Source organism: Elephas maximus, chromosome 20 (assembly GCF_024166365.1).
Source record: "Elephas maximus indicus isolate mEleMax1 chromosome 20, mEleMax1 primary haplotype, whole genome shotgun sequence".
Taxonomy (NCBI): Eukaryota; Metazoa; Chordata; class Mammalia; order Proboscidea; family Elephantidae; genus Elephas; species Elephas maximus.
Window position 1 is genome coordinate 5,341,607 of NC_064838.1, and position 22,522 is coordinate 5,364,128.

General features: G+C 40.9%; 1 protein-coding gene across 5 annotated transcripts in view; it reads right to left on the bottom strand.

Annotated features, from left to right (window-relative positions):
* The window catches only part of RBM33 (RNA binding motif protein 33), a 205,707-nt gene extending 184,292 nt beyond the window's left edge, over nucleotides 1-21,415 (bottom strand). For all 5 annotated transcript variants that reach the window (XR_007514470.1, XM_049863167.1, XM_049863166.1 and 2 more), the window contains exon 1: nucleotides 20,902-21,415. Coding sequence is in view for 4 of the 5 variants with exons in the window: in XM_049863167.1 (XP_049719124.1) it covers nucleotides 20,902-20,944 (43 nt within the window). In the remaining variant the exon portion in view is untranslated. The remainder of the gene's footprint in view (nucleotides 1-20,901) is intronic.
* Between the last annotated feature and the right edge of the window lie 1,107 nt (nucleotides 21,416-22,522).

Genomic DNA, 22,522 nt, shown 5'->3' on the forward strand with positions numbered 1-22,522 from the left:
TTCAAAATAATAGGGAAAGGGAGTAAGAAAATGGAGGACAGATGAAGTAAGACTGAATAATTACTGTAGCTGGGTGATGAATTTATACGAATAGTATAACTTTGCTTTTGTGTAACTTGAAAATTTTTGCATAATACAAAAATGTTTAAATACGTACTACTATTTCATGTCCCCCCTTTGACAAAGACCCAGAAGTTTAATAATATAATCTGCTGGCAAGAGTCTGGGGAAATGAGCACTCCCATGTATACAAGTGGAGGGAGTGTGAAATGGTAAGGCCCTACAAAAAGGGGTTTAGCAATAACTGTCAAAGTTGCACATGCATTTATCTTTAAATTCAATAGTCTCACTTTGAGAAATCTAAACTAAAGGCACACTGTTAAAAATATAAGATAACATATGCACGGGCTAATCTTTGTGGCATATAACTATCACTACATCTTGGTTATGAATACATGTGTGCATATATTAATATCAAGTTACATTAATATGTAACAAACTTGGATTCAAAATAAATACACCAAATTCCTGATAGTGTGTGCCTGCAGATGTAAACAGGGGTATTAAGCTGGGACCAGGAGTAATGGGTACATTATCTGTAACATTCTCATTCCAGTAAAATAAAAAAATCTGATGCAAATGTGACAAAATATTAACAAACACTAATTCCAGCTGTGAGGTTCAGCAGTTCGTCATGTTATTCTTTATAGTTTATTTTATCAACTTACTCCTCCCTGCAAAAAGATAGACAGAAAGGTGAGATAGACCAAGATACTGCTACCTCATACAGAGGTACACTACTCTTTCAAGAAGCTCTGGCCATGAATGCAGGGAGAGAGAATAGATGCTTGAAGGGATTACTTATGATACTAGATGCCACAGTTTACTGCAACTCATAGCAACCTCGTGTGTGTCAGAGAACTGTGGGCCATAGGATTTTCAATGCCTGATTTATCAGAAACGGACTGCCATGCCTTTCTTCCAAGGTACCTCTGGACGGACGCAAACCTCCAACCTTTAAGTTAGAAGCTGAGTGCATTAATCATTTGCAACAGATAAAGGTATTTTTTTCTTAACATGGGAAAAAGTGATCAAACATAAAGATAGGAAGAACAGTGGGAATAATTATTGGGAGTGAGGTCCCTTCCCTTAAGAAGCTAGCACAACCTGTACAAGGCAAGGTCATGGTAGCTCCATAGACACATCCAAACTGCCTAAGGTACCAAACTGCTGGGCTGAGGGCTGTGGGGAACATGATCTCATGGAATACCCAGCTCAACTGGCATAACATAGTTTATAAAGTAAATGTTCTATATTCTACTTTGGTGAGTAGCGCCTGGGGTCTTAAAAGCCTGTGACCAGCCGTCTAGGATATTCCACTGGTCTCACCCCTTCAGGAGCAAGGAAGAATGAAGAAAACTAAAGATACAGAGGAAAGATTAGTCCAAAGGACTAACGGACCACATCTACCATGGCCTCCACCAGATTGAGGCCAGTACAACTAGATGGTGCCCGGCTACCACCGACTGCTCTGGCAGGGATCACAACTGAGGGTCCTGGACAGAAAAAAAAAGGTGGAGAAAAACACAGAACAAAATTCTAACTCAACCATCAATGGATGAATGGATAAATAAATTATGGAATATTCACCCAATGGAATACTACACAGAGATAAAGAACAATGATGAATCTGTGAAACATTTCATAACACGGAGGAACCTGGAAGGCATTATGCTGAGTGAAATTAGTCAGTTGCAAAAGGACAAATATTGTATAAGACCATTATTATAAGAACTCGAGAAAGTTTAAACAGAGAAGAAAATATTTTTTGGTAGTTAAAAGAGAGGGATTCACTAGACAGTAGACAAGATCTACTTTAGGTGAAGGGAAAGACAACACACAATACAGGCGAGGTCAGCACAACTGGACTAAACCAAAAGCAGTTTCCGGAATAAACTGAATGCTTCGAAGGCCAGCGTAGCAGGGGCAGGGGTTTGGTGACCATGGTTTCAGGGAACATCTAAGTCAACTAGCATAATAAAATCTATTAAGAAAACATTCTGCATCCCACTTTGGAGAGCGGCGTCTGGGGTCTTAAAGGCTAGCAAGTGGCCATCTAAGATGCATCAATTGGTCTCAACCCACTTGGACCAAAGGAGAATGAAGAACACCAAGGACACAAGGTAATTACGAGGCCAAGAGACAGAAAGGGCCACATAAACCAGAGACTACATCAGCCTGAGACCAGAGGAACTAGATGGTGCCCAACTACAAGCTATGACTGACCTGACCGGGAACACAACAGAGAACCCCTGAGTGAGCAGGAGTGCAGTGGGATGCAGACCCCAAATTCTCAATAAAAAGACCAGACTTAATGGTCTGACTGAGACTAGAAGGACCCCAGTGGTCACAGCCCCCAGACATTCTGCTGGCCCAGGACAGGAACCACTCATTCCCAAAGCCAACTCTTCAGTCAGGGATTGGACTGGACAATGGGATGGAGAGGGATGCTGGTGAGAAGTGAGTTTCTTAGATCAGGTAGACACTTGAGACTATGTTGGCATCTCCTGTCTGGAGGGGAGATGAGAGAATAGAGGGGGTTAGAAGCTGGCGGAAGGGACACGAAAAGAGAGAGTAGGGGAGGGAGCAGGCTGTCTCACTAGGGGGAGAGAAACTGGGAGTATGTAGCAAGGTATATATAAGTTTTTGTGTGATAGACTGTGTCTTGATTTGTAAACTTTCACTTAAAGCACAATAAAAATTAAAATAAATAAATAAATAAAAACAGATAAATAGGCTAGCCCTAAAAAAAAAAAACAAAAACTCAAAAAGAAAGACCAGACTTGCTGGACTGATAGAGACTAGAGAAACCCTGAGAGTATGGCCCCTGAACACCCTTTCATCTCAGTAATGAGATCACACCTGAGGTTCACCCTTCAGCCAAAGAGCGAACAGGCCCATGGAACAAAGCAGGACTGAAGGGGTGCACCAGCCCTGGGGCAGGGACTGGAAGGCAGGAGGAAACACAGAAGCTGGCAGTGGGGAACCCGGGGTTGAGAGGGAAGAGTGGTGACATGTCATTGGGTTGTTAATCAACGTCACAGAATGATGTGTGTATTGACTGTTTGATGAGAAACTAGTTTGTTCTATAAGCCTTCATCTAAAAAAAAAAAAATCAAAAGACACACTGTACTGGGCAAATCGGCTGCAAAAGACCTCTTTAAAGTGTTGAAAAGCAAAGCTGTCACCTTGAAGACCAAGGTGTGCCTGACTCAAGCCGTGGTGTTTTCAATCACCTCATAAGCATGCGAAAACTGGACAATGAATAAGGAAGACCAAAGAAGAACTGACGCCTTTGAATTGTGGTGTTGGCGAAGAATATTGAATACGCCACGGGCTGCCGAAAGAACGAACATATCTGTCTCGGAAGAAGTGCGACCAGAGTGCTCCTTAGAAGCAAGGATGGCGCAACTACGTCTCAAATACTTTGGACGTGTTATCAAGAGGGATAAGTCACTGAAGAAGGACATCACGCTAGGTGAAGTAGAGGGACAGCAAAAAAGAAGACAACCCTCAACGAGATAGGCTGACACAGGGGCTTCAACAATGGGCACAAGCATAGCAACAATTGTGAGGATGGTGCAGGACGGGGCAGTGTTTCGTTCTGCTGTGCATAGGGTCATCATGAGTCGGAACCGACTCGACAGCACCTAACAACTACAATCAGCTAGAGATAAACAACACTTGATCAAACAGAAAAAAAAAACTCCTGTCTATAAGAAAATTAACAGAACAGGAAATGTAGTTAACAGAGTTCCACTTGAGCTAAAATCCACTCACAGCTGCATGCTTGCCCCTGAGATGCCCAGGACTGCCTTGATTTCTCCCCTTCTCAAGTCTTAGTTGCTCTAGTCTTATTTTGACTCTGTGAACTACTTAAGCACTCTTCCAAATAAATCTTACATGTCTCATTATCCTCATGTTTCTGTATATAACTGAAGTATCTAAATCCAATTAATAAGAGTTTAAGAAAGTGAGAGTAAAGAACATAAAGGAGGGAAAAACAATATAAGAAAATTTCCCAGAACTGACGGACACATATTTCCAGACTAAAGTGTCCACCAAACGCACAGCACGATGAACACAAAAAGACCTATGCTAAAGTACATCATCACAAACCTTAGAACGCTGGAAAGACAGAGGTGCTAAAAAATTCCCGGGAAACTCAAAAAGTTAAATACAGAATTCGCATATGACCCAGCGATTTCAAGCCTCGGTCAACACTCAAAACACTTAAAGGCAGGGACTCAGAAAGATGCTTATACAACAATGTTCGTTCCCACTTTGCAACTTTATTCACAATAGCCAAAAGGTAGAAATCACTCCTGTCCATAAACAGATGAACGGATAACTTATTCAGCCATAAGGATAAATGGAGTTCTGATACATGCTGAGACATGGAAGAACCTTGAAAGCATTATGCTAAGTGAAATGAGTCTGACGCAAAAGGCCAAATGTTACATGATACCACTTACGTGAAATATCTAGAACAAATTCACAGACAAACGTTAGTCGTTACCAGAGGCTGGGGAGAGGGAATGGAAAGTTATTGCTTAAGGGGTTCAGAGTTTCTGTTTGGGGTGATGAAAAGTCCTGGAAATACTGGTGACCGGTTGCACACATGGTGAATGTAGTTTATGTCACTGAGTTACACACTTTAAAATGGTTAAAACAGCAAATTTTCTGTCATACATATTTTGCGAGAATAAATTTTTTTTTAAAAACTTCTGGAGAGAGAAAAAAAGGTTACATAAAAAATGATTAGGTCCAAAAAACACAAAATAATAAATGTTGGAGAGGCTGCAGAGAGACTGGAACTCTTATACACTGCTGGTGGGAATGTAAAATGGTACAACCACTTTGGAAATCTATCTGGCGTTTCCTTAAAAAGTTAGAAAAAGAACTACCATACAACCCAGAAATCCCACTCCTCAGAATATACCCTAGAGAAATAAGAGCCTTTACACAAACAGATATATGCACACTCATGTTTACTGGAGCACTGTTTACAATAGCAAAAAGCTGGAAGCAACCAAGGTGTCCATCAATTGATGAATGGTTAAATAAATCATGGTATATTTACACAATGGAATACTACACATCAATAAAGAACAGTGACGAATCTGTGAAACATTTCATAACATGGAGGAAGAACCTTGAAGGCATTATGCTGAGTGAAATTAGATGCAAAAGGACAAATACTGTATAAGACCACTATTATAAGATCTTGAGAAATAGTATAAATGGAGAAGAACACATTCTTTTGTGGTTATGGGGGGGGAGGAAAGGAGGGAGGGAGAGGGTTAGTTACTGATAAGAACTACCTTAGGTGAAGGGAAGGACAATACTCAATACAGGGAAGGTCAGCTCAACTGGACTGGACCAAAAGCAAAGAACTTTCCGGGATAAACTGAATGCTTTGAGGGTCAGGGGAGCAAGGGAAGGGGTTTGGGGACTATGGCTTAAGGAGACTTCTAAGTCAATTGGCAAAATAAATTCTATTAATAAACATTCTGCATCCCACTTTGAAGTGTGGCGTCTGGGGTCTTAAATGCTAACAAGGGGCCATCTAAGATGCATCAATTGGTCTCAACCCACCTGGATCAAAGGAGAATGAAGAATACCAAGGTCACACGGTAACTATGAGCCCAAGAGACAGAAAGGGTCACATGAACTAGAGACTTACAGCATCCTGAGACCAGAGGAACTAGATGGTGCCCGGCCACAACCGATGACTGCCCTGTCAGGGAGCACAACAGAGAACCCCTGAGGGAGCAGAACAGTGGGATGCAGACCTCAAATTCTCATAAAAAGACCAGACTTAATGGTCTGACTGAGACTAGAAGAATCCTGGCGGTCATGGTCCCCAAACCTTCTGTTGGCGCAGGACAGGAACCATTCCTGAAGACAATTCATCAGACATGGAAGGAACTGGGCAATGGGTTGGAGAGAGATGCTGATGAAGAGTGAGCTACTTGTATCAGGTGGACACTTGAGACTGTGTTGGCATCTCCTGTCTGGAGGGGAGATGGGAGGGAAGAGAGGGTTAGAAACCGGCAAAACGGTCACGAAAGGAGAGACTGGTAGGAGGGAGCGGGCTGACTCATTAGGGGGAGAGTAAGTGGGAGTATGGAGTAAGGTGTATACAAGCTTATATGTGACAGACTGACTTGATTTGTAAACTTTCACTTAAAGCACAATAAAAACTATTAAAAAAAAAAAATGATTAGGAATCACAATGTCATCTGACTTCTCAACAGCAGAGCTGCAAGCCAGAAAACGCAGCAACACCATGAGAAGTCTAAGGAAAATTAATTCTAATGGAAGATTCTGGACCCAACCAAACCATCAATCAAGTGTGAGGTAAAGTAAAAATGTGTTCAAACATGCAAGGTCTCAAAAAATTTACCTTTAACACACCCATTCTCAGAAAGGGTATCGCTTTGCTTAACTTTATATTAACTTGAAAATCTAAATATAAAGAATAATTTTTCTAGGAATACGTAAATTACCAAAATTGACCCAGGGATTAAAAAAAAAAAAAAAAAAAAACTAAGTAGACCAATAATAGTAGAAGACATTGAAAAAAGAATTTTATAAAGTACCAGACTCAGATATCTTTGCAGACAGTTCTTCCAACATTTAATGAAAATATTATATACACTGTCCCAGGAAAATTCACAACTCATTCCAGAAAGCCAGCATCTCTTACATAACAAAAACAGGATAACACGTGGGCACACACAAACACACAGGAAGAAAAAAAATGAAAAACCAAACCATTGCCATTGAGTCAATTCCAAGTCTTATGAGCACAGATTCAAAAAAAAAATCCTGAGATGAACAAAACATGCAGATCAAGGTTTTTAATCCAAGAATGCAAGCACTGGAAATCTATGAATGTATTAACAGTAATGTATTAATGCAATGCAAACATGATACTTAATGATAAAACATTAAAAGAACACTCATTAACCTCAAGGACAATATAAAGCCTGTCATGCATCACCCATGTGCAACATTATATTGGAAAGCTTGCTAATGCTTCTAGCACGAGTCCAAGAAAAAGCGATACAAGTGCTTCAATAGAAGACACTGCAAAAATATGACTATGAAGAACATCCAAGGCATCAAACTATTAAAATTAATAAGAATCCAAAAACGCAGTTTTATATAATTCAATTTAAAAAAATCTTTTGTATAACCAATCAACAACAAATTTAGCAATGTACTAAGAAAAAAGACTATGCCAGCTACAACAACGAATGTCATAAAATATCTAGGAACAAAACTAATAAAAATGTGAAAGAACTATACAAAGAAAATTTATTCCTGTAAGTTCCATAAGGATAGCGGGTCTATGGTTTGCTCTCTCATATATCCCAACCTCTTAGGTCAGTGCCCAGCACAGAATTTAAAAACAAACAAACAAACAAAAAGTGGCCATCGAATCAGTTGACTCATGGCAACCCAATGTGTAACACTCAAACACTTGATGAATAACCGGGAATATAAAGGAAGAGGTCCATACACGTTCTTGCTGTAAACAAAAGAATCAATGTTGTAAAAAATATCAAGCATGCCCAAATTATGTTAATAAGTTAATGCAATCCCAACAAAAATTCCAGTAGAATTCTTTATAGAACCTGATTGATGATTCCAAGGTTCATTTAAAACAAACAAAAAAAAGCACAGGACTAACCTTGAAACATCCGAGAAAAAACATGCTGTATCAAAATAATACCATAAAGCAATAATAATTAAAACCGTGAATGGCAATGTATCATAAAGGTAGAAAAATGGATAATTAAAGAAATCATATTAGAACTACCAGAAGCTCCAAATTCACACCATACCCAAAATAAAATCTGTGTGGATTAAAACACTAAATATAAAAAAGCCCATAAAATGTTAAAAGCATAGATGAATTCTTGGTATGAAAAAGCCACTATTCTTTATAGAACGCTAACTGATGAATATGAAAAAAGCTGACCTTGAAAAACAACTGACATATTTCACCAGATAAAAATTTTTAATTTCCGCTATGTGAAAAGCTTAAAACAAAGGCTTAATAATGCTAACATAATATACAAAGAATTATTTAAAATAATGAGAGATCTATTATCCAATTTAGAAAAAGAAAAAAGGATGTGAACAAGCAATTCACAGAAAAAACAAATGCAAGATATTAAAAGCAGCTCAATTTCACCAGAAATCAAGAAAACACAAATTACAACATTCAGACTATTCTTCAGTCTGCACCACTATTACCGTATTTTTACACAAATAACACATGTTTTTTTTTCTACGTTGGTTTGCCAACCACTCCCTCCCCTCCATGAGATATTTTCCTAAGCGGTGCTACGCCAATTTTTTTTTACAGGTTGCTATGAAAAATATTGAACGCACTGTGCTTACGAAAATACATCGGGGGGGCGGGGTGGAATGGCAAACAAAGGTAGAAGGTGCATGTTATTTGTGTAAAAATATGGTAACTGCACTATTGGAGGGGCAAGTTGGGCAAAGACACCTTTACCACTAACTGCATGGAAGAATCAGCATGAATCTAATTACCATCTGGAAGTGAACGCAGGCTTCACCTTCCCACTCCATTCCTCACTGCCAGCTACTTTTGTGACACTTTCTCTCTGACCCTAACCCCTCAAAGTTAGGTCAGACTTAATCCCTGGCCACCTGGGACCAGGTCATTGGTTCCCAACCACAGGCTCGGGAATCTTCACAACTCCCTATATACTTGAGACCACCGAGCTCCTCTCTCTTCCTCTAGCCTCCTGAGGTTAGATCACAAGCTAAAAATAACTCTATCCTTCTTCATCAACTGCCCCTACAGCCTTTCTCTGTGACCCAGCTACCCAGAGCAAGGTCTTCACAATACCTGTCTGTGCAGCCCTCTTCTGGCCAACACCTACCCTAAGCTGGTTCCTCGGACTCTTCTTACGACTGTCTGTGTAGTCATCCTCTAAATTAGTCCCTTGTAAGTTTGTTAATTTTAACAGATCACAAAATGCACAAAAAATATTACCTATACTTACAGTTACCCATTTATTGTAACCAGAAGGGATACCATCAGAGATGTAGGTCTGGGAAAATTCCCGACAGGGGGCCTCCACTGTCCCCAGGAACGTGCCACCCTCTCCATCCGGAACGTGGATTTTCTCCCCAATCCAAGAAGCCCCAAAAGAGGACGCTTCCAGCTTCAGGGCCTCTTAGTCACTAGGACCTAATACATGACTCAATGGATATGCATGATCGATTCGGCCATGTCCTGTCCTCTTTCTGTGTTTAGTTAGTTGCCACCTGATAAGCTGGGGGTTCCCAACTCATTTTCACATGTTTAAGTGTTGCCTGGCTGTTTTAGAAAACAAAAGACACCTTGACTGCCTAAGAATTTGAAGGACTATTTTCGGGAACCAGGAACAAAGACCATTTCGAGTTCTCATATTAGCAAAAAAAATTTTTTTAATTCTTAGAAAGGGTATGGGGAAACGGGGTACTCTCAGACATTACTGATGAAAGGATAAAGTGGAACAAACCTGTTTGAAGACAGCTTGACAGTAGGTCTCAATATTTTAAATATGCATAACTTGCAACAACATACTTATTCCACTTCTCGGGGTATCTATCCTGCAGAAATATTTGCATAAACACACCAAGATATGTTTGGTGTGTTTACTACAGTATTATCTGCAATAGGGCTCATCAACGGGAAAACGATTGAACAACGTTGGATCCATACACCTCTCACCTACTGACATGGGAAGGTCCCCGGGGTACATTCTTCAATGAACAAAGGAAGCTGCAGAATAATACAGGACTCTATTCACATTAACAAAAAGTCAGATCGTATCTCTGTATGTGCAATTTAAATATGTACAGAGAAGGAAGTAAAATGATACATCTCAAACTGTTAACGGGAGCTGCAGACATTTCCACTTTTAAAAACCTGTATGTTTACTGTAAAATTCTTTCGGACAGAAAGTGGCATCACCAAAAATGTCCAGACAGAAAACCACGGATCCATGCTCCACTGAAGCTACCACTAAGCTGGTGAAAACTGCCAGAGTCAACTTTTTGGGATCTCTGGGACCTAATTTTAAAAACTTACAACAATCAGGGGAGTACTTAATGAACAAAAAGGTTGCTAAATTTTATTTTAAAAGGCTGTGGTGTTTTTGATGACCTTCCCAGCATTCCTCAGCTCAGAGGCAAGAGTAGGAACGGCAGCCTGTACGCTCGGTGCTGCTTACTGGTGCCAGAGGGCGCAACATGAACCTGTCCTGAAAAAATTATGGCTGCACATCTTGACCTGTCTGGTGTGTCCCTGAAAGACTTCTTTTGTGTAAAAATACAGGATTGTAGAACTGTCTATTTCTCTCCAGTTCTGTCAGTTTTTCCTTCATATACTTTGGGACTCTGCTGTCAGGTGCATATATGTTTATAACTGTTACGTCTCCTTGATGGACTGATGCTTTTATCAGTATCTTATGTCTTTTATCTAACTTTTTTGTTTTTGAAAATATACACAGCTAAGCATACACCAATTTAAAAATTTCTACATACAATACAGTGACAGTGATTGCATCCTTCAAATTGTGCAGCCATCTTCATCCTCGTTTTCTGATATGGTCCTCCCCAATAAAATAAAATCACTTCCCCCATGCTTCCTAACTAACCTGTCAAGTTGCTATTGTCAGTTTGATCCCCCATAGATGGCTTTTTAAAAGAGCACAGTGCTCACGACACTTTTTTTTTTTTTTCCACTAGTTAAACTGGTTTAAAGACAACTTCAGGGGATATTTCTGGTTTAAGGTTTCTGTGCTAAAGATTGTTTCAGGGCAATAGTTTTGGGTTTCATCCAGCTTCAGTGGCTCCACAATGTTTGGATTCCATGAGAATTTCCACATTTTCCCCTTTTTGATCAAGATTCTTCTGTAAATCTTTGATCAAAACATTCAGTAATGGTAGTCAGCCACCATCCAGCTCTGGTCTCGTGGCGAAGGAAGCAGTCCTTCATGAAGGCAATAAGCCAAACATTCCGTTTCCTCCTCCTATTCCTGACACTTTTCCTTCCTTTGTTGCTTCAGGAGAAAAAAGACCAATTATTGTACCCTGGATTGCTACTTGCAAGTTTTTGAGACCCAAGACACTACGAAATGAACCAGGAGATAGAACAGAAGCACTAAAAACTATGTTAGGCCAATTAACTGGAATGTCCCACGAGCCCATGACCTTAAATTCCCAAACCAAGAAACCGAACCCCATGAGGTGTTCTATTGTACACGAGCAGCCTCACCTTTTACTACTCTTCTTTTTCCTTTTGTTGTTTAGAAAAATACAGATCACACTGTTTGCCACTTCAACACATTCAGGTGTCCAAGTCAGTGACATCGATTACAACGATGAGCTGCGCAACCATTACCCTTAATGCAAGTTTGCACCATCACGCACAAAAACTTGAGTACTCCATAAGCAGTAACTCTTGCAACTTTTGACTTAGTCTATTTTGTTTGCTATCAGTATAGCCACTCCAGCTGTCTTGTGGTTCTTTGAGTAATATATACTTCTATATTCTTTTACTTTCAACCTGTCTTTTGACCTTGGTAACAGTATAAAATTGAGTCATACTTTTTCATCCATTCCTGCTAATCTCTGCATTTCAATTTGTGAGCTGAACAAGCTACTTACATTTAAAACTATTTCTGATAAGCACCTATTTCTGCCATTTTGCTGCTTATTTTCTGTATGTCTTACTTTTTTTGTACTTCATCTGTTCCATTACAGTCTTCATTTGTGTGTAGCTGATTTTTTTCTGGTGAACTGTTTTGATCCATCACTCATTTTGGTTTCTTTAACATCCTAAATTTATAGTGGGAGTTCCTGAGTGAGGCAAACTGTTACCATTTTTTTAATGCAAATAACATGCATATTCTGCACTTGTTAGCTGGCCCTGCCCTCCCCCCACCCCCACCCCCACCCCAGGCACCCTCACTAGGTTAGCACACTTAGAATAATACCTCACACCTACAATTGCAGAAGATGTGTTATTTGCATAAAAATAAGGTAAGTGCTTGGCTACTAATCAAAAGGTTGGAGACTGGAACCACTACACAGTGATGCCTCCAAAGACAGGTCTTGCTATCTGCTTCGCAAAGGTCACAGCCCTGAAAACACTATGGAGCACAGTTCTAACACACACTGGTTGGCCACGAGTTGGAACAGACTAGATGACAACTGGTTTTTTTGTTCAGTTTAGTAGCTAAACTCTAGGTCATCTCTCCAGTTCATTCTAGCTCTAAAATTTTACAAGCTGAAATTTGTTTAAAATATGCGAAGAGGACGTGGGGGAGGAGATAGGTGAAAATAGCAAAATGTTGCTAAACGTCAAAGCTGGATGATGGACACACGGGGTTCCTTACCTATTTTTTCCACTACAGGCATGTTTGAAAAATCCCATTAAAAACTTAAGAAAAAAGACTAATCTAGGATACAAAAATTTAAAGTACCCATTTCTCTGGCTGCTCACTTTTAAAATGAAAACAATACCTAAGGCACAAAAATGTTGTGGATTTTAAATGAGATAATGCATGGCAAATGAGAAGCTGATAATCTTTAAGTAAATGTTAGTTTGTGGGGGTTGCTGAGATTTATGCACTGACATTTTTGTTCTTACTTTGTATTTTACTATACAAGGAAGCACCAGAAGATCTTAAAACTTATTAAACTATATGCTCATATAGTAAACAAACAAAAAAACCAAACCCAATGGCAGGGCAGAACTGCCCATAAGGTTTCCAAGGCAATAAATCCTTTTTATAGAAGCAGACTGCCACATCCTTCTCTCACAGAGCGGCTGGTGGGTTCACACCGCAGACCTTCCAGAGTCAGCGCCCGGCCACTTCATCACTGCGCCACCACAGCTCCTTTGCTCTAATAGTAAATGTCCCCAAAATGCCATGTTTTTGCATTTATGCCTTTTTCAGTCTCCATTATTCAGTGTTGTTGCTGTCCCACTGCTATTCATGAGGTTTTCACTGGCCAATTTTTTTCAGAAGTAGACTACCAGGTCCTCCTTCTTGCCTCAGTGTGAAAGCTCCACAGAAACCTGCCCACCAAGGGTGACCCTGCTGGTATTTGAAATACCGGTGGCAAAGCTTCCAGTATTACAGCAACACGCAAGTCACCACAGTACGACAAACTGACAGACACATGGTGGAACAACACTCCTAGTTACCGCTTTCTCTGCTATTAGTAACGCTAACAATCGCATTTTCTAATATTCTTAGAATTTGGTTGCCACAGCAAATATCCTATTAAAACTGTATCTGAAGTAAAAGCAAGCTGCCTTCCAATAAGAGCCTGAGCAAACACTCCTTCCTTCAAGTACCTGCACTTTGTAATATTTATTTGGCAACCCAGAAATTCCATTGGTTTCTGGTTATATTCTGGATACCTTAAAAAAAAAAAAACAGTTGCTGTCAAGTTGATTCCAACTAGTGGTAACCCCATGTGTGTTGGAAGAACTGTGCTCTCTAGAGTTTTCACTGGCTGACTTTTCAGAAGCAGACCACCAGGCTGTACTTTCTAGGTGCCTCTGGGTGGACGTGAACTTCCAACCTTTTGGTTAACTAACTGCATCATTCGGGGACTTCTCTGGCTAATTAAGATGCATTTATTCCATTTATTCAGCAACCAGTAACCACTTACTATACAGAAGCCGGTGTTATTCCAACTGAAAAATTTGAACCTTTATTGAATCGTGAAATTAATTTACATCACAACCAGCATTTTATTAAAACGAAATAAAAAGAAAAACAAATACCATGAACTAAAATTGTTAATGAATTTCTTCTTACTTTTAGGTGTATATATTAAACCATAAAGTCAATCATATTACTTGCTGTGGTTTGCAATCAAAAAGTGTGAAAAGCATTAAGAAATATATTAAACTGAGTTGCCAGATAAGCTGCCTGTTGATTAACAAGGAATGGCTAAACAATGGAGAAAAAAAAACAAAACTAAAGCCAGGGCCGTCGAGTCGATTCCTACTCATAGCGACCCTATAGGACAGACAATGTAGACATGGCTCTAATTTACCCAGATGCCATCTATTCTACCTCACAGCAACCCCGTATGTGTCAAAGTAGAACTGTGTGCCACAAGAATTTCCAATGGCTGTTGTCTTTCAGAAGCAGATTGCCCAGCCTTTCTTCCACGGCCCCTCTGGGTAGATCAAAGCACCAACCTTTCAGTTACTAGCTTAATCATTTGTGCCACTGAGGTACTCCACTTACCATACTCTAGTGGCTCCTAAATACAAATAAGGAATTTGCCCTCAAAACAACTTCAGATACAATTCCAGGTTGTTTTTATTTCAAATTCATAAAGAAAACATCTCATATTTAAATTCATTCATTCATAAGGTATTTGTTGAGTACATACCATGTGCCATGCACTGGGAAGACACCCAGCCAGACAGCCCTACTCTTCTCATGGGGCTTACAGGCTACTGGGGGGAGGCAAATTAAAAAAGACAGTAACCAGGTAAAATTACAGACTGGGCTAAATACTTTTAAGAAAACGAAGCAGTGTGCTGAAGAATGCAGTTGAAGGGTACACATAAGATGGGATGAGCATATCTCAGATAGCTCATGAACACCTCCCTGAGGAGCCTGAGACCTGACAGGTCAGTACCGGCAAAAATGAGAGTAGAAAAAAAAAAGAATGAGGGTAGGAGAGGTCCATGTACAGGAACAGCTCTCAAGCTTTTTGGTCTCAAAATTATTCGGAACCTCAAAGAGCTTTTGATTATGTGGCTATTTGTTAATATTTACCATACTCTACGGATTGAATTGTCTCCCTCCAAAATCTGTTATAAATCCTAACTTTTATGCTGTGGTTATAATCCCATTTGGTGTAGGGTGTGTCCTGAATCAAGCCTACAAGATATAAAAGGAGCAGATTAAGGAAGACAGGTGGAAGAACACACATGCCAAGCTACATAAAGATTGCCCAGAAACACAGAAGCTCAGGAGAGACAAGGACATTCCTAAAGAGCCGAAAGAGAGAGAAAGCCTTCCCCTACAGCCAGCACCCTGGTTTCAGACTTCTAGCCTCCTAAACTATGAGAAAATAAACTTCTGTTTATTAAAACCACCCACTTGTGATATTTCTATTATAGCAGCACTAGACAACTAACATACAATTTGGTACCGCAAGAGTGGAGTGCTACTCTAAGAGACACCTAAAATGTGGAAGCAGTTTTGGAATTGGGTAATGGGTAGAGGTCGAAAGAGTTTTAAGGTCAACCTAGATTGCCTTAAAGAAGCTGTTAGTAGAATAATGGACGTTGAAGGGAATTCTGGTGAGGGCTCAGAAGGGAGTCAGAATAGCTATACAGACAAATCTCTATCACCTTAGAGAATACATATGGCACCAGCAACAGAATGTTGCTAGAAATGTGGACGTTAAATACACTCCTAGCGAGGTGTTAAAAGAAAATGATGAACATGCGATTGGACAATGGAGGAAGGGTGATGCTTTTTATGCAGTGGCAAAGAACTTGTCTGAACTATGTTCAAACGTCTGGTAGAATGCAGAACTTCTAAGTGATGAACTTGGATATCTGGCTGAGGAGATTTCTAAGTAAGATCTTAAAGGGGCGGAGTGGTTTCTCCTTGCTGCTTAGTGTAAAAATCAAGAGGGAAGAGATGAAAATAAAAATGAACTGTGCAATATGAAAACAGAAAAAGATTTAAAAAATTCTGTTGTACAAAGGACACATGTCCTAGAATGTTCACCAAGGACATGACTATACAACCTTTTTGTTAAAGAGATTCAACCTGTGACTGACGGATCTAACCAACTACCACAGCAGAAAACCAATCAGCTTAAACTGCAGGCGATCTAGAAAACAAAAGGAAAGAATGCTGTCAGCCTCTTGGAATTCTACAGACAGGAAACAAGCCAAAGGAGCTACATCTATTGTCCTCCAAGAAAAGAAAAAGAACATCCCTGGAGCAGCTAGGAAATCAGCAGAACTGTTAGAAGGAGCACAGGAGGCAGGGCTGCCCCAGTTTCAAAGGATGAGGCCACAGTTTCCTGGATCTCAAAAGGTGGGACCACAGCCTCCTAAAGATTCAAATAGTCAGATCTTCACCAACTAGGTTCTGGAGCGTGAGGCTGCAGTTAAGGTGTGCCAGGGGGATGGGGCCACCACCCAAAGTTAAGAGGGCAGGGCTGCCATGCCCAGCGATCAGAAGAATGGGGCCTCAGGGGGTAGGGTAGCCACTCAGATACACTAGGAGAATGGGGCCACCTAAAGCCATGGGAGCAGAGTTGCCATCCCAGAGGGTCTGGAGGGCAGAGCTAAAGCCTAAGGCTGAGGGGCTACCACCCAGAATCCAGAGGGTGTGGCCAACACCCAGAGTCTAGAGGATGGGGCCATGGCCCAGATGGTCCCAAAGGACAGAGGATTACTTTCAAGCCATGAGAGCTAATATAAATTGCACTGCCTGGGTTTTGGACTTGCTGGGTGCCTGTTATCCCTTCTTTCCCTCCAGTTTCTCCAATTTGTAATGGAAATGTCTACCTTGTGCTTGTTGCACCACTGTACTTTGGAAACAGATAACTTGTAGTTTAGATTTCACAGGTACACAGATGAAGAGGAATTTTGCCCCAGGATGGAATATGCCTAAAGTCTCATCCACATTTGATTTAGATGCTTCAAAAGATGAGATTTTCAGTTGGATTCCTCTACACCAACAAAGAGAACTTCGAAGGGGAAATCATCAATCAGTAGCATTTACAACAGCCCCCAAGAAGACAAAATGCTTAGGAATACATCTAACCAGACACATGAAAGGCCTATACAAAGAAAACTACAAGACACTACAGCAAGAAACCAAAAGAGACTTACATAGTTGAAAAACATACCTTGCTCACGGACAGGAAGACTCAAAATTATGAAAATGTCAATTCTACCCAAAGCGATCTACAGGTACAATGCAATCTTGATCCAAATTCCAACGGCACTTTTTAATGAGATAGAAAAACAAATCACTAACTTCTTATGGGAAGGAAAGAGGCCCCAGATAAATAAAGACAACCTACAGACTGGCAAAAAAATTTCGGCCACAACAAATCCAATGAGCATCTAATCTCTAAAATCTACAACCCAGAAAAACCCAGTGCCATCGAGTCGTTTCCAACTCATAGTGACCCTATAGGACAGAGTAGACAAGATACTGCAAAACCTCAACAACAACAAAAAAATAACACAACTAAAAAATGGGCAAAGGATATGAACAGGCACTTCACCAAAGAAGACATTCAGGCATCTAACAGATACATGAGAAAATGCTCACGATCATTAGCCACTACAGAAATGCAAATCAAAACTACAACGAAATACCATCTCACCCCAACAATCCAAAAACATACAATAATAAATGTTGGAGAGGTTATGGAGAGACTGGAATTCTTACATACTTATACACTGCTGGTGGGAATGTAAAACGGTACAACCACTTTGGAAATTGATCTGGTGCTTCCTTAAGAAGCTAAAATTAGAACTACCACACTATCCAGCAATCCCATTCCTTGGAATATATCCTAGAGAAATAACAGCCCTCAGACGAATAGATACATGCACACCCATGTTCACTGCAGAACTATTCACAACAGCAAACACATGGAAACAACCTAGGTGCCCATCAACAGATGAATGGATAGGCAAATTATGGTCTTTTCACACAATGGAATACTCTGCAACGATAAAGAAAAACAATGAACCCTAGAAACATCTCATAACGTGGAGGAATCTGGAAGGCATTATGCTGAGTGAAATTAGTCATAAAAGGGCAAATATTGTATGAGACCACTATTTCAAGAACTCGAGAAAAGGTTTAAACACAGAAGAAAATGTTCTTTGATGGTTACAAGGGTGGGGAGGGAGGAAAAGGGGTATTCACTAGATAGTAGACAAGAATTATCTTAGGTAAAGGGAAGGACAACACACAATACAGGGGAAGTCAACACAACTGGACTAAACCAAACTCTTCAAGGGACAGGGTAGCAGGGGCAAGGTATGGGGACCATGGTTTCAGGGGACATCTAGGTAAATTAGCATAACAAAGTTTATTAAGAAAATTTTCTGCATCCCACTTTGGTGAGTGGCTTTTGGGGTCTCAAAAGCTAGCAAGTGGCCATCTAAGATACATCAGTTGGTCCCGATCCACCTGGATCAAAGGAGAATGAAGAACACCAAAGACAAGGAAAATATGAGCCCAAGAGACAAAGGGCCATATACACCAGAGACTCCTTCAGCCTGAGACCAGAAGAACTAGATGGTGCCCAGCTACCACCAATGACTGCCCTGACAGGGACCACAACAGAAAGTCCCTGATGAAGCAGGAGAAAAGTGGGGTACAAAACTCGAATTCTAGTAAAAAGACCAGACTTAATGGTCTGAGACTGGAGGAGCCCCAGAAGACATGCCTCCCTGGCCCCGACTCTCTGTTAGCGCCAAACGAATACCATTCCTGAAGCTAACTATTCAAAGATTAGACTTCAGACGAAGATAAGACATAGAATGATACTGGTGAGGAGTTTGCTTCTTAGCTCAAGTAGATAAATGAGACTAAGCAGGCAGCTCCTGTACACAGAGAAGCAAGATGAGAAGGCACAAAGGGACCTGGGCTGGTTGAAAGGATAAAGGAAATCTAGGGTGGAAAGGAGTGTACCATCACATTAAAGGGAGAGCAACTAGAAGTCACATAACAATGTGTGTATAAATGTTTGTATGAGAAACCAACTTGAACTGCAAACTTTCACTTAAAGCACAATTAAAAAAAAAAAGAAAAAAAAGATAAGATTTTGAACTTGATTTAAGACTTCTGGCATGACGTGATGGGGTGTGTTTTGCATGTGGCAAGGACACGAATTTTTGAAGACCAAAAGGCAGAATGTTACAAATTGAATTGTGTCCCCAAAAAGCATGTGTTGTAATTCCTAACCTCTATGCCTGTGACTATAACCCCATTTGAATATGAGCTGTGTTTAGTATGTTAACAAGGAAGGATTAGTGTAAAGTATATCTTGAGTCAACCTCTTTTGAAATAGAAAAGAGATTAAACAAGCAAGCTAAGAAGCAGAGATGGAGGAAGAGAGATGCCAAGCCACATTAAGGTTGTCCAGGAGCAGAAGCTGAGAACCAACAAGGGCCTTCCAAGAGAGCCAAAGAGAGAAAGAAAATCTTTCCCCAGCGCTGGCACCCTGAATTTAGACTCCCAGCCTTCTAAACTGTGAGAAAATAAATTTCTATTTGTTAAAGCCACCCACTTGTGGTATTTCTGTTATAGCAGTAACAGGTAACTAGGTAAGCCATTTTAGAAATTAAAAATGAGAAATTTTTTTTTAAAGAATACACAGGTACATATTCCATTAGCCATCAGTGCAATGACACCTTCACATGTCTTACAGCCTCTGGAAAACTCCACAGTAGGCTACTGAAAAGAGGAAAGTGAAAAATACAGATAACGTCTTAATACTATCAATGAAAATAGTTTTGACCCAGTAGTCCCCAGACTACATTCTAAGAACCAATGCTCTAAAACGCGTAACGCTGATTCCTAGAAAGTAACCAAGTAAGAAAAGCAAATGACGTATTTTCAAAATTTAGAAAGCCTCAAACCTAACACACAGAAAATCATCCATTTAAACTAAAAGGGTAGAAAAGTGGCATACACCAAATCATACTGCCAGAAGGGGCATTCTTGCGTTAGTCTCTGTAGTTTTATTCTTGCATTTTGTCATAAAAATGTTTTGCTATTGGGACCAAAATTCCTAAGCAGGATTACTGCAACGTACCCACATGTAAGCATTACCAACGAACACCTCTGCAGTATACACTAGAAAGATTTTTAAATGTTTCAATAACGAGAATCAATCTCCTCAAACTATTTTGTAATGAATACTTTACCATCCAAGGGTCTCCTTTACAAAAGCTTTCAAACTAATCATGCAAAAGTCACTTTCAAGTATCACCTACCTTTCTATAGTTTAAAAAAAAAGTTTTTTTTTAACAGTGATTTCACCTAAAATTAGACGCTCTATCAAAATAATTTATGCTTGCAAAACAAGAGAAACTACCCAAAGGAACTGACTCAGTATCTGAACCTTTTCTGTCCCGTTTTCACCTGTGTAAGATGCTTTTTTTTAAGATGCTAGTAACAAAATACTAACGAATGTTTTTTATTAGACAGTAAATGAGTTAACCTAAAAATAGATGAACTACCGGAGATGATTCTTTAAAAATTCTCACCTTCCAATATGCCGTACCGTTATACATTCTTTCACGAGGCTCAACCTTTTAGCCTTGTTATTCGGTAATGGGCTTGAAATAAGTCAAAAATTGTCAGAATGAGCCAATAGTCAATTATCCCACCTATAACGACTATCCCCACTATCCCTGAACGACACTATCAGAGTGGGGGCGCTCTCCTCTCCCTAGGACACGAGACCAGTTATATCGCTTAATACCCGTCAACACTTAAAATGACCATTTCCGCAGACTCTAAAGTGGAGAAGAAATCAGTAAGTTCGAGGATAACTGCGATCTGTACACCGCACTGAAGGAAAAACGAGAAGGGGCAGAATGACAATAGGGAGTGAAGGTGGAAAAGACAACCTGAATGGGCCAGACACAAAGAGTGCGAGCTACGGAGAACCCACTTCTTCTTCGGATCGGAAAGGCACTCCTCTCTAGCCCCCGGCCCCTCGCAGTTCCTACCCACTCCTCCCGAACCGGGTAATTCCACCTACCTCCAGCTCCAGCTCCTCCGCCCGCTCCCAGTGCAGCCGCCATGGTGCTTGCCGGGACTGGCCTTCAGCCTCGCCCCACCAAACCAGCTGGTGGGCAGACGGGCCTGGTCGGGAGGCCGAGGAAGGGCCAACAGGGTGGGGGAGGGGAGAGTGGTGGGGCGGGACTGGGTGGGACGGGGGCGGGGGCAGAGGCCGGGCGGCTCGGGGTCCACACCGGCCTCTTCTCCGCAGAAAGAAAACAACAAACTATCCCAACATGGCCGCAGGTTGGGCTCCCGCCCCCGCCGCAGTGCACCCTGGGATAATGGAGGCCTGGAGGCCGGTGGCTGGGCGGGCGCTCGCGGGAGCGCTGCCTGATACCGGGTGCAGCCGCAAGGGACGTGAAAATGGCAGAGTTCCCGGGCTAGTGCGCGTCAGACGCTGTCTCCTCCCACCCAAGAGCGCCGGAGGGCGGTTGTGGAAGGAAAGAAAACGGTCGGCAAAGCTGCTGTTTACTATCGGACGCCCTCCGCTCCGCTCCAGAAAAGCAATTGTTTAAAGTGGGCGTTGCCGGCCATATTTCACTCGCTGTTCTGTCGTGAGCCGTTTTGCAGCAGTGGGTGCTGCGCTTTACGGCTGGCGTTTCTCCCGATGGAAGTGGAGGAAGTAGGCCCGGGGTGTTGTAGAAGCGTGTACGTTGTAAACCCGGTTCTTGTCTTTTAGTAGATAAGTTGGAAGATTGAGGTAGAAATAACTACAGTTTTGGATGTCGAATATGTGTATTGACGGGGAAGAAAGAGAGCTAACGGTGCATGAGTACATATTTCCTCAGACTTGGATCTGTGGGCTATCTACCCGGAATTAACAGGCATGCTTATTAAAAAAAAAAATAGTACTGCAAAATTCCTAACCGTGATTCCAGAAATTTGGTGCATTTGGAGTAGAAATCTGTGTATTAAGCTAGTTCCTTTGTTGATGCTTAAGTACATTTACTGAACGATCACTGACTTCCTTTTTTAAGTACTGAAGATAAAATGTGAACAAGACAAGCTTTTGAGGCACAAGAAAGGTTTAAAAACCGAAATATTAATAAGGCAGTTGGGGAGCGTATTGGGTGATGAGACAAAGTGTTGGGGGAAAGGACTACTGTGGATTTGGTGTCCAAAGAAGGTGTCTCTGAGGTGTTGGCATTTGATCTGTGTGTGTGGAAATGAAATTAGGTCTTTAAGGACACAGAAGCTATAAACATTGATTCAATACCAATGAAGATTATGGGGAAAAGAAAGGGTCATTTTTAGGGAGAAAAAGAAGGCTTAGCAAAGGCTCAGAAATGTCAAATTACTTGATATGATCGCAGAACTGCAAACAGTGCATGTGGCCACTAGGGCATTAGATAAAGAAGGTGCTCAATAAGCAATATGGCTAGAAAGATAAGCAAGGACCATACTGCATAAGGACTTTTGGACATTTTTCTGGAGCTATATGGAACACAGAAACCCTGGTGGCATAGTGGTTAAGGGCTACAGCTGCTAATTGAAAGGTCGGCAGTTCAAATCCACCAGAGGCTCCTTGGAAACTCTCTGGGGCAGTTCTACTCTGTCCTATAGGGTCACTATGAGTCAGGATCAACTCGACAGCAACG